General features: G+C 40.8%; 1 protein-coding gene across 1 annotated transcript; it reads right to left on the bottom strand.

Moving 5' to 3' along the window:
- Positions 1-1,205: 1,205 nt before the first annotated feature.
- LOC306756669 (protein unc-119 homolog B-like) lies at positions 1,206-8,711 on the bottom strand (the record flags this gene model as incomplete). Its single annotated transcript, XM_079241491.1, has 5 exons — positions 1,206-1,318; positions 6,740-6,912; positions 7,103-7,202; positions 7,385-7,498; positions 8,480-8,711. The coding sequence occupies 5 exons, from the start codon at positions 8,709-8,711 to the stop codon at positions 1,206-1,208; spliced, it is 732 nt and encodes a 243-aa protein (XP_079097617.1).
- Positions 8,712-18,312: the final 9,601 nt, after the last annotated feature.

Below are 18,312 nucleotides of genomic sequence, written 5' to 3'. Positions count from 1 at the left end.
GAGTAGCGCCTCCCAGTGACCACTGAAGGGACTTTCTCTTCTCGCTGCCTTTAACTCAACATTAACCAAACAAGCATCACTTGTATCTGAAAATGTATGTTTATTGTTTCATTAAGTTTTTACAAACTGTATATATATATATATATTTATAAATGTAGATATATATACTTTACAAACACTCTTTTATCCTGAACACCAAAGTAGACCAAGCACAGGAGGAGGAACCGTCTAGCAATGAAAAAAAACAAAAAAAACTTCACTTAATTCCAAGAACTTTAGATGCTTTAACACATGTTTAATAGTTACAGAATGGAAAAATACAATCAAGTTGATAAATAACAATATTTCATTTTGATTTACAATAAGGATGCACAATCTTCATTTGAATTTTAAGGTAACTTGTTAAAAATCTTTATTTTTATTTTTATTTTGGTTCACATCAACATGCATTGTGATACCTGCGGCTCGCTGAAGCAGGTCTGGATTCTCCTGGATCTTGTGGCTGAATTATAAAGACTGGAATTACTTTGGAGTTGATGAGTCCCTGATCTGTTTTCATGTTGTAATCAGACTGAATGTAAAAGTAAAGAACAAACAGATAAATAAAAAACAAAACCTTTGATCAGAGTCGTGTGCTGTTGTGTTGTTGGCGCCGCTCTGTGTGCGACAGCGAGGAGAGGCCATGTGTGTCTGACAGGAGTGTTTATGTAGATGATTTCTCTCTTTCTTCCTCGATGTTGTCTGGAGTGGATTATGGACACGGCGGCTCTGAGAGCAGCTGCTGCTGACAAACACTAAAAAAACGTGCGTGTGTGTGTTAAATGGATGCTAAGAATTTTAAAAGGAGACTAAGCATCTATTTTGTAGCCGTTCTGCTTGTTAGAAACACATGTTACACGGCTGCTACTTACGAGCCCTCTTTTCATATCAAAGAGATGTCAATAAGTGTATAAATGAAGACATTTTGTGTCTCTTCGTGTTTTTGTATCTGAGAAGAAACTAATATCAAACTCCAGCAATTATCAAAACACACCCCTGAAATAGATCCCAGTGTCTGGTAATTCATCTTTAGAAACACAAAAGACCGCACACCCATGTGCGCTGTTAGAGCTGCGTGTTACGCAACATGCATGCATGTGTGTCCGTGTGTGTGAGTAAATGCGATTGGGTGTGTTTGGGAGGGCATTTGCACAAGCAAGCAGACATCACTGTCCTCCGTTGTAAGCGTAGTCTGCCTTGTTGTGCATGACCAGTCTGTTCTCCACGAAATAGAAACTGTCTGAGCGGGTTTCATACGGACACTCCACCATCTGACGCACTGCAAAACAAACAATATGAGCGTGTTTAATATTTAATATGCAACTTAAAATGATGATGATTAAATCATCGTTGTGAGCTATCTAAAGCCCACAGGTTCCCCCATGATGCTGTCCCTCCTCAACTTTTTAAAGAAGTCTTCTCTGCATTTGGGTCCTGGGTACTTGCTATAGTAAATAGCAGTCTAACCTCAGGAGTGGTTCCTGCTAATTTTAAGCATGCTGTAGTGGAGCCCCTTATGAAAAAACCCGGTCTAGATGCCAGTAACCTTAATAACTTCAGGCCAATCTCCAAGCTACCGTTTTTATCTAAAATCTTAGAGAAAATTATTCTCAGACAGTTGACCACATTTTTAAATAAGAACAATCTGCTGGAGCTCTTCCAATCTGGTTTTAAAGCTATGCACAGCACAGAATCTGCACTTTTAAAAGTTTTTAATGACATTTTTTTAGCCTGTGATGCTGGTGATTGTGTGGCCCTTGTATTGTTGGACCTAACCGCTGCATTCGATACAGTGGACCACAATATTTTAATCTCCCGGTTAGAGCACCTTGTGGGCATTAAGGACGTAGCCCTTGAGTGGTTTAGGTCCTACTTAAAGGGTAGAACTTTCTCTGTCCGTCTGGGAAACTGAGTCGTCCTCTGCCCCCTTGTCCTATGGGGTTCCACAGGGTTCAATTTTGGCCCCTACCCTTTTTTCTTTATATCTGCTTCCCCTGGGCTCTATTTTAAGGAAACATGGCATTGCTTTTCATTGTTATGCAGATGATTGTCAAATTTATGTCCTGCTTAAAAAGAAAGACAATTTCTCTGTCAGTGCACTACAAAAATGCCTGCGTGACATTAAAGATTGGATGGCGTTAAACTTCCTCCATTTCAATAATTCAAAGACTGCGGTTTTGGTTGTTGGTCCCAGTAATGGAGTTGCGACTGTGGACCTAGAAACACTAACTAAATATTCAAAAACTGAAATCAGGAACCTTGGTTTTAAAATGGACAGTGACTTTAAGTTGGACAGTCAGATTCGCTCTGTGGTCAAGTCCAGTTTCTACCACCTAGGGCAGCTAGCCAAAGTAAAGCACTTTTTATCACGACAGCACCTTGAAACAGTGATCCACGCCTTTGTCACCACACGGCTGGATTACTTTACTTTGGTGTAAGCCAGTCCGCACTTACTCGCCTGCAGCTTGTACAAAATGCTGCTGCACGTCTTTTAACTGGCACTCGTAAATATGAGCACATCACCCCTGTTTTATCGTCTCTTCACTGGCTGCCCGTGCATTTTAGGATCCATTTTAAACTTCTTTTATTTGTTTTTAAATGTTTGAATGATGTTGCCCCCCTCTACCTCTCTGAGTTGTTGCGCCCTTACTCTCCGACGCGGTCACTCAGGTCGGCTGACCAGCACCTCCTGAGTGTACCAAAAACCCACCGTAAACTCAGAGGGGACAGAGCCTTTTCAGTTGCAGCTCCAAAACTATGGAACGAGCTGCCTTTGCACATCCGACAGGCCTCTTCTGTACCTGTTTTTAAATCACGTCTTAAAACCCACCTGTTTTCACTGGCTTTTAACACCACCTGAGATGTTGACATTATTAATCTTAGACTGTTTTTATCATGATTCTACCAGTTTTAGAAATTTTATATGTTTTTGCACTCTGTATTTGTATTATGATCATTATCTCTGTTTTATTCTGTACAGCACTTTGGTTGACTGTGGTTGTGTTAAAAGTGCTATATAAATAAAGTTGCAGTTGCAGATGATGATGATGATTAAATCGCTAATGTTTGGGTTGATGGGACAAGTTTGGAATCAAATTGAGGTTTGTTGACATGTTTTTTAAGTCTGTCTTCCCAGTATGTACTCATCCATCACGTCATCTCAGTGTCACACAAACTTCTGGAAACATGAGCGAGTTTGTGAATGAACTCATCTTTGACCTTTAGCTTGAAACGTTTTCACCCAGTTTTTAGTCGTCAGACGGATGTTTATGTGTTTGCAACTAACTGAACTTCTAAACTCTTTTAGTTGTGAGCTAAACAAGCAACGATGCTGCTTAACCAATAAGAACCCAGTGTGACATACAGAATATACATAGTTTGGGACATTTGGCATCGCTTTATGGTAAAACATTTGCTTGAAATCCTGTTGAACACAACCTGATTCTTCTGCAACTTAATGGAAGCAGAAAATTGCACTATAAGAATTTTGATATATGACATGGTAATAAATGATAAATGTCCAGTAAAAACTCTTGTCAAAGAGGCAAATAGAGACCTCATATTAAAAAACTTGGACTATTCTAACCATTTTTTGTCAGGGGTATGAAGAATGAGAGGACCTAAAAGCAGGACAGAGCAGCAGGATGCAAACGAAATGCAGGAATAAGATTTAATCCGAATAACAGAGGAACACTGAACTGACGACAGAACGGAGACCCAACAGGATGATCAGGAGATGGAAGCTGAGAACCAAGGAGTATAAATACACTGATTGTCTCAATTCAGGGTCTGCTCACTTCCAAGTACGCAGACTACAGCTACGAAGTGTTCTACGTCGTCTGCACACTCCGAAGTGCGCTTACTACTGGTCAGTGAAATGAGACGGCCTATCTAGTGTACGAGAATTACCCATAGTGCTCCAGTCCTCTGTTGCCTAGCAACTACATCTGCCATTTTATCTAATTACTGGTCCCATTCTTTGACAAAAAAAAATAAAATATTTTGAAATGACAGAAAACGGTGCGAACAATTAAAAAAAAAAAAAAAATCATGGCATTATTTTCTAATTCTGGTTCAATAGCAAGATTTTTTAAAAAGCAAACAAATATTATCAAATATGTTTCCACTCCAGTCAGGTGTTTTCTGTTCCTCCCAGTCAGACTTCTGCACCTGTTGACAGGTATTTTGTCCCACTGTACATCAGAAAAATGCTCTAATTTGTTCAGGACTGATTTTTTTTTTTTTTTCTTTAACTCAATTAAATGACAAAAACCGTGTCTTATACCACTGAATTATAATTTAGCACATTTTTAATTATTGTTTCTTATTTCAGTCCCCGGTTATCTGAGTGACTGTAATAAATTCAGCCTTTTCTTTAATAAAAGGGGACAAAAACATCTGAGGACAACTGTAATGAAATTTATCAGTAATTATTGGACACAATGCCGCTGTCCTCCCAGCTTGTCTGCTGGGATGTATGTGTATGCGTATATACGTAGAAATTAAAAAACAACAACGATGTGGCTGGTGTGGTACCTACACCGGCGCTCTGCTGCTCATTCTTTTCTATCGGAGCGCAATTAATTCTGGGATAGGAGAGAGCGCTTAGGATACATCTCTTGTATCCTTTATTTTAAGCTGATCTGGAGCCAAATGAAGGGTGGACTCGAAGGAGCCTTTGAATTGGGACAGCACTCGGTGCGCCACTATGACATATGCAGCTGACGAAGCCGCACTTGGAAGTGTGCAGACCCTGAATTGAGACAAAGCCACTGAAGGATTGATGAGGAACAGGTGAAAAGAATCAGAAAATCAAACCAGGTGAGCTGATGAACAGGAAGCAAAACACAAGGGAGCTAAACAGGAAAAACTACAAAATAAAACAGAAAACACGAACAAAAGGCCACACAGAAAAACCAAACCATGACAGTTTCTTTAAGGGTTAATGTGAAGACAACTTTCTAAACTTGGATGAAATGAGGTCTGCACTTCATTTCAACTTCATATTAAACAGTAAAAAACATATAAGGAACATGGAAGGTTACGCTGCCAGTAAGCGCATATGGAAAAGCTGTGTGTTTGCTCTTTTAAACGTCTGCAGATGGACTGGTGACCTGAGCAGGATGTAGCTGCCTCTCGCCCGCTTATGGCTGGGAAAGGCTCCAGTTTCCCAGCAACCTGAACTGGACTTGGCGGTGTAGAAAAGGGATGAATGAATGAACATCTTGCCATGTGAAAAATAATCTCCTTTGTGTTTGATGCTGAAAAGCTCTTTGAGGGAGTTAGAAATAAATTTGTTTCCTGTTACAAACAAACCAAATAAACATGATAAATCTTCAGCAGACTGTCAGGGTTTTGGGTCTGTCCTTCATTTAGCTGGTTAAAAAAACTTTGATTCAGGTTTTTAGATTGTGTTTGAGGAGTGTAAACAGATCTTTTTCTCAAGTGTACGCCTCCACAATATGATATAATCACATCATCTCTACTAATCAGGAATCAATTAAAAATAATTGTGTCAATATGCTAAAGTTAAAAAATGCTTTCTCATATTTGAACAGCTGGTAATGAACGAATGAAAAATACTTTAATAATCCCACAGGAATGTTGCAAAATGACTAAATAAGTAAAGACATAAAAGAATTGTGCCAGAAAAATAAAAAAAACTATGAAAAATGATCAATTTAAGGCAGTAAAGAAAAAAAGGCAGGTGTTTGATGAGAAAGGAGTCTAAAGTCATGTTTCTGTGTGCCTGGGCTTTCCACGGACACTTCTGGCTTTCAGGAAGAATTTTGTGTCAAAAATACATCTTCTCCTGAAGCACCTGCATGTCATGTGGGGAGAGGGGGGGTATTTCTGACGTATTCAGTTATGCCATCTGCCTCAGTGACTTTATGGCAAATCTTTGCAGCAGGTTGTTAAATATTTGTGAAAACCAGATTTAGAGGAATATTTCTCTTTAAAACAAGGAGAAGGTTAACATAAGAAAAGATCAACTAAAGCTAATCAGTCATCTATAAACCAATCATCTATAAAAACCAATACAAACCCTTGACAACTGGAACCTGTCAGGTGTGTACTTCACTCTCGCCTTAAGATTACTGGTATAGACTCCACCTTCCACCAACGATGGATGGATGGATGGATGGATGGATGGATGGGATCAGACAGTAAGACTATATTCTTTACTCATGCTGATTGTGCATCTCTTAAATGCACAAATATAAACTTATTCAGCCGAAAGGAAACTTTCACATTTCCCATGTGGACGTTCGTGCCACAGAGCAAACCTGCTGTCCAGCAACCTGTAAACAAGCCTTCATTCTGTGATCCGGATCTCCTGAGTGGCCATCCACGGACAGTCTTTTGAAGACCGCCGCCGCCCCTCCTCATTTCATGCTCTTTGAACCTGCTTTGTGACTGCTGCTCCTCTCTTTTCCAGCACCGACGGGATGAACTCGTTAGCAGCAGCAGGACTTGAATCTCCTCTGTGTTTACTGTTGTTAAAGCGATGCTTATGTTGTTTATTTGTCTGCGTCTCGACCATTTAACTGATGACAATGAAGCAGTTTGTTGTATAATTACACCCGAACAAAAGAAGAATACATCGAGCACAGGGTGGAAACAGACAAAAGGTGTGAGCTATCTTCTCCTTAACTCATGTAGAAGCAGAACATGCCAGGTATCGGCCAGGTATACTCACCCAGGCCCTCAGAGAGCTGAGGGAACTCGTAGATATGTTCACAGGTGTTACGGCTGTTCGGGATGCAGAAACCAAAGTCGAAGTCAAAGCTCTTCAGCAGATGATCTCGAAAGTAGTGCCTCTCGATCATGCGGAAGTTGTTCAGAGGCCGGTTACCAACGGTGAATTCCACTCTGATGAGATGCAGAGAGAATAAGGTCGTCAGGATAAGTCTTCGCTGTAATTAAGTTGTTATAATCAGCACTGAGTGGAAAAACAAACCAGTTAGGTGAGCAGCTGACAGAAGATAATGCTGCATTTGTTTTCATTGTTTGTGTGTATTGAACAGGTCAGCGTGTTTTTCCTCATGTGTGAGCCACTCACGTAGCTCCCACAGTCCTCAGACGCAGGAAGGCCGGTGTGAACTGGTACCGTACGAATCGGCCCCCGCTGGCATCTCCCTCCCTGTTCTCCTCATCATCATCTGGCAACAGCAAGATCAGACATGTTATTCACAGCGAAGGCTATTTTTATTGGCGTTTCCTAACCCAGAAACCCGCTTACAGTCATCTATTTTAAAGAGAAAACAAGCAGATGTGTGCAGAGTCGACGCATTGTTTTTAAAACGCAGAAACAAAAGAGCAGGAGTGTGTGAAAATGATGTACCTGGGTGTGGCGGTTTAGCAATCTCAAATAAGACCGTGTCCGTCTCCAGGTCTCGGATTTTGAAGCGTACAAAGTCGATGCTATAAATATTGTCTTCAGGTTTGCAGAGATATCCTGCAACAGACAGAAGACAGGAACCAATTATTTTTACATTGCTTTAGTCGAGGATGCTCCATCAAATATCCACCTTGAAATATTTAATAAAATGCCTCAAATAACAAATTTACACACACATACGAACATAGCTAAAAGATGAGTCAACCTGTGGAGCTACTGTTTCATTGCGGGGTTACACCGGAGATGAGATCTCGCCTCCCTGAAGGCAGCAAGAATTTGTTTCACAACTTCTTTTAAAAAAGCAAGGTTTACTTTAACCCCTTCAGTAGCTTCAGAGTCACTCCGAGCAAAGAAAGCTGGTTCTGTGCTTGGAGTAACTCTGGAGCCGCTGGAGCTGATTGTCCAAAGAAGAATGCTGCACTAGCTGATGAAGATGATGGAGGATTCTTCACACCCTCTCCACAACACAGTGAAAATACAACAAAGTGTGTTCAATGAGAGGCTTCTTCAGGTCCGTTGTAAGACTGAAAGATACAGAAGATCACTCCTGCCAGCAGCCATCAGCCTCCGAAACAAGACCTCCTCAAGTTAATTATCTACTACAATATTGAATTTCCCTTTGGAAATTAATAAAGTATTTTTCATTTCATTTCATTCAAGCTTTCAATTTACCTTCTGCAGTTTAGTTTCCTTCCATATTTCATTTGTTTGCTGAACAGCTGTAAATGTAGGACATGACATAGATAAGACCACAGAGAGAGATGGCCTTCCTGATCAGTCCTTGCTCTCGTCTGGTGCTTTGTGACTTTTAATATAATTTTTGTAACATTAATAACATGTTATAAAATATATATTAATATATATCAAAACCAATCACAAATATTCTAATAAAACAGTAAAATATATTCTTTTTGCATAAGATTTATCAGCTCCATTCCCATGTTGGAGACTGTGATTTGGTCTCATTTAACATGTTAATAAATTAATTACATTTCTGTTTATTATTAGATTGAAATCAAAACTGTGCAAAGCTCCGACCTCTGGTAGCTCCCCGCAGTCCCAGCACGTCTTCTGGCGTGATGTGTCCAGTCTGCGTCCGCAGGTCTTCCTCCGTCACGGGCCTGCTGTCCACCTGGCTCCGTCTGGACTTCAGCCTCTTCAGGACCCCCCCGCCCGGCTTGCGGTCCCGCGGCGGAGCCGAAGCGCTGTGCCCGCCGCCGGAGACATTTTCAGCAACAGGACCGTCGCTGCGGGCTTTGGCTCCGCTCATCACTGCCTCTCCTCGGCTTGTCTTCGTCGCCGCGAGCGCCTGCTGTCTTCCCTCCTTGAAGAGGAAGATGATGAAGAAGAGGAAGAGGAAGATGGCGTCGCAAATTTCGAGAAAACTGTCGGCGAGCGGTCAAGCTCTTGTTTCTGTAACAGTTGCCATGGCAACTCGTTCAAGTGCTTCTTTAAAACGTCCACCAAGGGGCGGTAAAACAGTCCTTCAAAAACAACGACTAAATCCAAATCACAAGCAAATAAATAAAATAAAAGAGCTACATTTCTTCCCAGAACACCGACTTTTGGTTTTTGTTTTAATTCAATTCAATTCAATTCAATTCAACTTTATTTAGTATAGCGCCACTTCACAACAATATTGTGACAGGGCATTTTACATACACGAATCAAAATTCAGGGCCGGAATAAAAATGCACTGGCACCTGGGCCCAGAGTGTTCCAGGGGCCCCCTTTCACACGCCAACATTGTAAAAATTGTGAATTTCTAACATCTCTCAGTCAATTGCACCAATAGCAATGCACTAGACACTGTGGTGTAACTATCTTGTACAATGTACATTTTGTTTCATGTCCAAACTGCTGATGTTTGCCTGATGTGGGCCCCACATGGGCGAAGTGGGCGTGGGCCCCCGGGCCTGTGCCCATAATGACCATTGGATAATCCGGCCTTGTCAACATAACCTCATTTCAAGCCAATTCATACATATTCTATAATAGAAACCAACTGATTGCATCGAGTCATGACTTCGATCCAATCCCCCATCCTGAGCTTGTACGCGGCGACAGTGGGAAGGAAAAAACTCCCCTTTAACAGGAAGAAAACCTCTGGCAGAACCATAGACTGTACATAAAGAGATGGACGGAGTCTCCGTGCTGTCACCCAAAGGTTTCTGAAGAGCTGAATTGAAGCTTGGTGGGCGGTTCCTACCGTCGCCATGTTGGCAGCGTCATGCGCTAATCTGCTCTTAAGAGTCACCTTTTTTCACTGGCTTTTTACACTGCTTGAGTTGCTGACTCCTTTTTAATGTTTCTTTTTTTCTTTTTATATATATTGTGTGTTAAACGGACTAATATTTTTATTGTTTTTATTTAATTTTACTTCTATTATATTCTGTATGTTGTTGAGCTTGGGATTGTGTACAGCACTTTGGTCAACTGGGTGGTTTTAAAGTGCTCTATAAATAAAGTTGGAATTGGTATTGGAACAATACTACAATATTTTAAATAGGTTACTACAGTATAATGTTCCTCAAACCATCTTAAGTAAAGCACAGTTACAGAAAATTACATTAATGCAGTATGTAAAATAATTCATGCATTTTGTTTATTAAAACTGTTAAAATATCATACAGGGAAAACTGTCATTTCTTCTGAGGTCAAAGAACATGTAAATTGCTAAATTAACTTGGCACAAAAGTACTAAAAATTTGTATTTGATTATTTTTCCCTTTAATAATACTAATCTATAATGTGTAATATATATTGTTGGAAAACATGATTAACCTGCTTTACTGTGGGATATAATATGTAAGGACTGTGCTTAAAAATGTGCTAACATGATCTGTAACACTCTGTTGTTGGTATTCTCCTATTTCCAGTTGAGTGGTGGACTGGATGATTCACTTTACAACACATATTGGACATTTTTCCACTTTTTTTTTTTTACACCATCCACAGAATTATCTGTTTTGCTCATTCAATAGATGTAAGACCCTGACAAATAGGCCTAATAATTATTGTAAAACTGATTAATTGCTTGATCTTAGTGCTGCATTTGATACAGTCGATCATAACATTCTGTTACAAAGACTAGATCAGCTGATTGGAATTACAGCTACAGCATTAAGCTGGTTTAAATCATATTTATCTAATAGACTTCAGTTTGTTCATGTAAATGACAAGTCCTCCTCACAAACTACAGTAAGTCATGGAATTCCTCAAGGTTCTGTACTTGGACCAATACTCTTCACGCTATATATGCTCCCTTTAGGCAAAATTATTAGACAACATGGAATAAACTTTCATAGTAGTACAGATGATACTCAGATATACTTATCCTTTAAACCAGATGAAACAAATCAGCCCGATAGGCTACAAAATTGTCTCATAGACATAAAGACTTGGATGTCTACAAATTTTCTCCTCGTAAACTCAGATAAAACTGAAGTAATTCTCTTAGGATCTGAAAAACTCAGAGCTAAATTTTTCAGTTTTGTAATGAACCTGGATGGCATGACTTTAGTTTCCAATGCTACAGTGAGAAACCTTGGAGTAATATTTGACTCTGACCTGTCCTTTGGCCCACATATTAAGCAAATTACTAAAACAGCCTTCTTTCATTTACGCAATATAGCCAAAATTAGGGACATTCTGTCTCAGAGTGATGCAGAAAAACTGGTTCATGCTTTTGTTACTTCGAGAACAGATTACTGTAACTCTCTATTACTGGGCTGTCCTAAATATGCCCTGAAAAGCCCTCAGCTGATCCAGAATTCTGCAGCCAGAGTCCTGACCAGAACCAGCAGGAGAGATCATATTTCTCCAGTTTTAGCCACTCTTCATTGGCTGCCTGTTGAATCTAGAATAGAATTTAAAATCCTTCTCCTTACATATAAAGCCCTCCACAACCAGGCACCACTATATATCAAAGACCTCATTGTTCCTTATATACCAAGCAGAGTACTTCGTTCGCAGACTGCAGGCTTACTTGTGGTTCCTAGAGTATCAAAGAGCCGAGCAGGAGGCAGAGCATTTGGTTATCAGGCCCTCTCTTATGAAATAAGCTCCCAGTTAGTGTTGGGGAAGCAGACACCCTCCCCACCTTCAAGACTAGGCTGAAGACTTATCTTTTTGATAAGTTAGGGATGGTTAGCATCCCTTAGTTATGCTGCTATAGGTTTAGACTGCTGAGGGACATTTGCTGATACACTGAGCTTCTTTCTCTTTCTCTTTATCTCTCTCTTTTATCCCCCCCCCCAATAACAGTGTTGCATCATATGTCTCCTGTCTCAGCAGGTCTCCTGGGCCGGGAGTAGCAGTTCCTGTTGTTTGTTGTCCTTTTGTCCTCTTCCCCCACACAGCAGAGGCAGATGGCTATCTGTTCTTGAGCCGGGTTCTGCCAGATGTTTCCTTCCTGTTAAAAGGGAGTTTTTTCCTTCCCACTGTCGCTAGTGTGCTTGCTCAGAATGGGAGATTGAGTCAATCTGTTGGTTTCCTTATATAGGCTATTATGAATTAGCTTTTCTTTTCTGTCTGTAAAGCGTCTTGAGATGGCATTGCCGTGATTTTATGCTATATATATATATATATATATATATATATATATATATATATATATATATATATATATATATATATATATATATATATATAAAGTTGAATTGAATTGAATTAATTAGGCTTTCCAATAGTGTATACTAAAAAAAAAAAAACAAAAAAAAAAAAACCAACCCAAAAACAGTTTATATCATTATAGGAGAGAAATAATTGCAATTTTTGTGTTTGGCATACATAGTTGTAAGACATCTGAGTAGAATAAACGTCAACAAACAACAATAACTAACATTAATTGGAAATAATTAAAATTGTTAAGACTAATACTGCATATAATTGTTGTTATGTTAAGTATTTAGCAAAGATTTGTATATTTGCTGTTCTAAACAGAGCAGTTTTGCTATATTGTTTTATAATTTACCATTTGATGACTTTTTAAAAGCCATCTTCCACCCAAACCAATGCAGCAGTAACACACACATATCACGTAACTTAAAGTTTCATCTAGAACATACATTTAGATGTAGTAAGTTTAACTTTTCTCATTTTATGACATTTCATAGGTGTGGTGTTTCCTGCTCTGATGCGCACGAAGGCAACGCAAATGAAGGTTGTAAAGGCTCAGGCCCAGGTGTTATGCAAATACTTGTTTACTGTGTGAGAGTTGAACCCTTCCTGCTGCTGAGGAGCCCTAGGTAGCCATCAGCACCACCAACAAAGCTGAAAGAGTTGCAGAGATCGTGTTCCCTGTCTCTCAGGCTGAGGAAAGTGGCTTCTAGACGGAACCCGTTTGTCCAGTCCATTGACAATCCAAATATTACGAAGATTGGAAAAATTACACACTTCCGGTTCAGATTTTCAAAAGAAACTTCACGCTTCCTCTTCGATTTGGAATTAAGTTGGTTTCAATCTGTTTACTTCTATTTAGAAGTGCAGCTAGCTTTTCACACTTAATAAATCATTGTTTTTGTCCTAGATATTGTAACCAAGCTTTTAATGACTCTTCACAGACTTATTTTGACATAAATAGCTGGACAAACTAAGAAGTTGCCTCTAGATAATTAGGAAATATACTGTCCAGACAAACAATAATATGAAAATTCACACATATCTTACAATTACGGGTTGATAATTTTGCTTTGCTTTGAAGTGTGGACTCTACGCTTCCTGTCTAGCGCTGTTTTTAACGTGACTTGACGCCGCAGCTGTTTGCTGGGCGCGAGCTCCAGGTGGGGGGGCAGAGGGAGTGACTGCTGGGTGTAGCGGCGGTCTGACGTCTTGTTACTCTGAATGACTTGAATAGAAAGAAAGCGAGAGAGAAAAGTGTCTGACAACAGCTCAGCAGGCGAGACGTCCACGGAAAGCCGAGGAAGACTTTTCTTTTCTGACTTATTCCCGCTTCCGTCCACCTGTATGACTGCGTGAAGACAAGAGGTAAAGATATGGAAACTTTTATTTTGTAAGAACATAATTATTATCTGTTTGGATGCGGACGGGTGGGCTACGTTGACGAGCAGGTGCTTTATGTGCTGTTGTTGCATCCTGAATATCCTCTTGCAGTAAATGTGCTGTTCTTGGCGTTTGAGATTGGTTTTAATTCAACATAATGTTACATTTATTTATCTCACGTTTCGCTGCGTCGGTTCAATGACTGGGAGTTCAGCGTTCACGGCTTTATTAGTAACTTATTAACAAGCCTTAATAAAACGTTCATTTGGCATTTTTATGTCAAACGCAGCTCATTGTATCGCGATGGTTGGCTCTAAGAGACTAAATTCATCCTCAACTAAGTGGGTCTCACATCACACAAAAATGAACCAAATGTAAACGCCAAAAGCAGCCAGAGTAACATAGCCTTGACAGAGTAAGAGGCACCAAAAGCAAACAAAGATAAAGTAACTTAAAAGCCTGTCCGTAAACAGCTGCAACGCATTGATTCCCAGTGAGTTCATTAAACCCATTAAATGAACTCCTGTAATCTATAACTGCAGTTAGGAGTGTTTGTGTGGTAGGAATTCAGCAGTAAGGGAGGGAAACGATGGGAAGAAACTAAAGACACGTTATTTGGCATCACTGGCTGCTGCACACAGCTTTTCTGCAGCCTGATCCCATTACACAACTTCCAGCACACCCAGAGGTGTTGTGTGTTGAAGCAGTGTAGCAACAAAACAGCACTTATCACGTGCCAAAATGCCCAAGTGCACATGCTGGATGTTGTTTGGGATAGAAACAGCTAATACCAGCCAGCCAGCCGCATGTGGACACCAGAATGAGCAATTTGTTGCTGCTGTGAGTCTTGCACAGAGTTGTGTGGTTTGGAGTTACTGTTTTACCACATGCTGCACGGTGCCTGCAGTATGAAATGTAGCAGATTAGGCAGTACTCAGCCCAACTTCAAACAGTTACACTTTGTCTTTTAGTGTTTTCAGTTCAGTGAGAGACGTTGTGTGATTGTGTCATTTATCACACGAGATGCATGTGATGACTCACCAGGCCTGCTTGAGTTTCTGTCAGTGTCTCTTACCTGCCTGGCTTGATTCCTGTATGAAACATGAAGTAAAACGGGAAAACTAAAGAACAGGTGTCTTCCGTGGTTACTATAATCATGTTAAATCAGTAAATGTTATCATGTAAACGTTTTTATTCAACATTATCCAATTTGATTTCCGCCTTTTTCAAAAGGAAACAATGAAAACTTGTTTTATATTTCAGTTTTTAAGCTGCTTCACCATTAAATCCTGCACAATATATAATCAGCTGGTGTTATTGTGTGTAATGTTAACTGTGTAGAGTAAATAATCACATGATAATAGCTGTTTACTTGTGCAAAATAGGTGGACAAGAGAGGGTTTATAACCTGTAATCAAAGAATGAAAAAACAGTTTTTTATTCACAGCATGTGTTTTATGTTTTAGTTTTTTATTCTAACATATTTTTCAGATTGATTGGGTTGAGATTAGTTGGAAGTCTTGTCTTAGTAGGTAATATTTGTTAGTAATGATCCATTTGTTTACTTTTCCCCTGCAGAAGAAATGCGGCACTCAAAAATCTAGACCAACAAGATTCATTCAGTTTTCTTGGTATCAACGTAACCAGCTGGCTCAAGTAGTGACATTATATTTGTAGTAATGTATAATAACTCTTCTTTCCTCCTGTTTTTCAGGGACTCAGCTATGGAGAGCTCTATTGAGGCTTCACAGAGTGGAGATGCCTCTAAGCCAGAGACAGCTCTGACCCCCAAACCTCTCCTTACTCCCAAACCCTTCTCTTTACAGAAGAAGACCACATTTCGCTCCATCCATGCACCAAAGTCGAATCGTGCCACTTTCACCTCAAAATCGGAGCATCCTGAAAAATCAGAGGCCTCAGGGAGCCTCAAACTGCCTTTAACCTCCCCTGCTCCCAAACCACCCCAACCTGCCTCCACCTCAGCTTCCGAACCAAAGACAGCTGCAGAAAGCGAAGCACGTCCTCACAAGGAAGATACTCTTCCTTCTGGAGATGAAATTTTAGAACCAGCTCCTGAAACGACTCCATCCAAGGAGGCGGCTGAGGCAGTCCCGAGAGACGATGTCATCCAATCGAACCACAAAGCTTCTGCGGAGGCTGTGCCAAATTTTGAGCCAAAAGATGGAGAAAAGAAGGATGAAAGTCAGGTTTCTGTTGCCCAAAAGCTTGAAGAACCAAGCAGCGACGGTGCCCCTAAAACCGTCCCAAGATCCCCTTGGAGTGGGTCCAGGAAGCGGCTCTCCATGGAGCTCACCTCAATGTTTGAGTCGGGTGGTCTGTCTCTGCCCCCGCAACCTGCTAGAGCTGTCTCTACAAACATCCCCAAAGACAATTCAGATAAATCAGCGCCTCCCAATCCAGAGCAAAAACAGGCAACACCAGAAACAGCAGAGAGTGATGCTGGTGGGCAGAAGGAGGATTATAGTGGTGGAAGCAGCATTCGGCGCAGAATCAGCCTTCTGTTTGACTCCTCGTCGAGGCCGGAGGTCACGACGAAGAGAGAGGAGCCAGAAATCATGAGTGGTACGGGAGGCGTGAAGGAGCGGATCAGAAACTGGGCGGCAGAAAAAGGTTCTGAGAGGAAAGCTGACGTTGCAACCAAAACCCACTCCAACAGGTGAGCACATTTAACCCACTTTCAAACGAGCTCTTTGTGTTGAGGAACAAGACGAGACACGAATAAAAGGAAAAGAGCATTCTCCGGCTAGGGCAATCAGGCAAGACACATATTTCAAAATTGTTCCACACATAATGACCAGCTATTACTAGTCACTTAACTTTTTTTTTTTTAGTAAGTGCACATCAATTATGATCAATCATTTAAGACCACACATCATAATGGAGGTTTTCCTCTCACCAGGAGAAATGAACGGTGAAAAATTTGCTTTATTCTTCGTTTTTCTCTTTTTCCCTGCTGCTCTGACGTTCTTTTAACCCCAGCTGCAGGTTGCATGGCTCGGTTGCGCTCCTTGTGTCTTCACTGTGATGCTCCGTACTGTTGTTGCAACTGATTTTTGTGCAAGTCTGGAGTTGTTTCGGCAGGAAAGTTAGAGAAGGTTTTCTTCTCTCCTTCATGCGTAATGTGTCTGGATCGTAAGGGGAGTGTGTCACAGTAAATGTGTGGCATCATTGTGGAAACATTTCTCAAATGAGGAAACATTCAAAAAAGATTTTTAGATTTTATGTGCTGAAATATGCAGAGCGCTTCAGGAAAACATATTTTAGGACGTGTTCACAGAGACTCTGCACTCTCTGAGGCTGCTTCCTGTTATTGTTTTATTGCACCGATGCAGCACCATGAAGCGTGTTGGTGCGGATGCTGAGCCAAAGAAAATTTTCCACTTTAGTGGACATTGAAGATCAGGGGGGCCCAAAGTCTTTGAATCCCGCTGTCCTGCAGGTTTGCAGTGTATCCCTGCTCCGACACACCTGGCTTCCATTAAATGGATCCAACAGCCAATGAAGTTCTGCACAATGACTGAATGGTTTGAGTCAGGTGTGTTGGAGCAGGGATACATGGAAAACCTGTAGGATTGCTGTGAGCACCGGAGCATGGACACCCCTGGTACAGATCTATTCTATGCTGTTCTACTGTATTTTAGAACCGCATTAAAGGAGCGAGTGGCTGAAAAACACAGGAATGTGTTTGTGTGCAACTGTTTCACGTAATGATGCAACTCTTCAGTCTTTTGTTTCCTAAGCTGTATGATACCGGACTGTTTCTTAGACGACTAGTTTCTTCCTGGTTCTTGTCAGGTTTCCAGTTAAACTGAAGTCCAACAGGAAATAATTATGCAGTAACTGTGAAACCTCTACTGAATTTTAGTTTCAGAACAGATCAAAAGCAACTTATTAAGTGTTATTTAGTGAGCTTAAGAGGTGCTGAGTGTCTCCAGGTTATAGGAAGAGCTAATCCAACAAACAGGCTATTTCTTTCCACCTCATGTGCACATGTACAGACAGGGTCACTCTGAGTGTGCGAAGACAAGAGTCTGTACATTTTTTCAAAGCAAGCATCATCATTAAAGTCGGTTTTTCACAACGAATGACTGTGATTTGTGTTTCCTTCTCAGCTCTGAGCCTGCATCTGCTCCAGCAGCAGAGAAAACAACCCAAAAAGTAACTCCAGAGGTTCCAGAGGCAAAGGAGGCCTCTTCTCACGTTGTGGATCCACTTCCAACAGTTACACCTGCCAAACAGATGACAGAGACCCAGCCTGAAACACCAAAAGATGCTGCTGATGAAAATAAATCATCAGAAAGTGCTTCAGGACCATCTGGAGAACAGAACAAGACAACAGAAGGTGATGTCAAGCTGGAGGGTCGTAGCCTGGCGGCTGTCGATGAGGGAAACTCATCTGCTGAGCTCACTCCTCGAAGGGACAACCCCAGACATCGCTCTGTTCGCTTTGGGACTGTAGAGGCAGATGATGGTGGTCCTCCAGTCAAACTGGGCTCAGACCCTGAATCTAGCTCAGATGAAGAAGAAGAGGAAGAAAAAGAAGAGACTCCTGAGGATGAAACTGAGGAGGATGCCCCCATTTTTGTGCCCGTCTACAGAAGAGTTGGATTATTTCAGAGGAAGAACAATAGCATGAAAAGAGAAGAAGAAGAAGAAGAAAAACTGAAAAAGAGACAGAAGGAGGAAGAGAACGAAGAAGCAAGGCTAAAGTTAGAAGAAGAGCAAAAACTAAAAGAAGAGAACGAGAAAGAGGAGGCAAGAAAGAGGGAAGAGCTTAGATTAAAGGAGGAAGAAATGGAGAGACAGAGAAAGCAGGAGATGGAGAAAGAAAGGCTTAGAGAAGAAGA

The sequence above is a fragment of the Telmatherina bonti genome (assembly GCF_933228915.1).
Source record: "Telmatherina bonti genome assembly, chromosome: 6".
In the NCBI taxonomy this organism is placed as follows: domain Eukaryota; kingdom Metazoa; phylum Chordata; class Actinopteri; order Atheriniformes; family Telmatherinidae; genus Telmatherina; species Telmatherina bonti.
The sequence above is the reverse complement of the archived record's forward strand: the minus strand, read 5'-3'. Positions and strand labels throughout refer to the sequence as shown.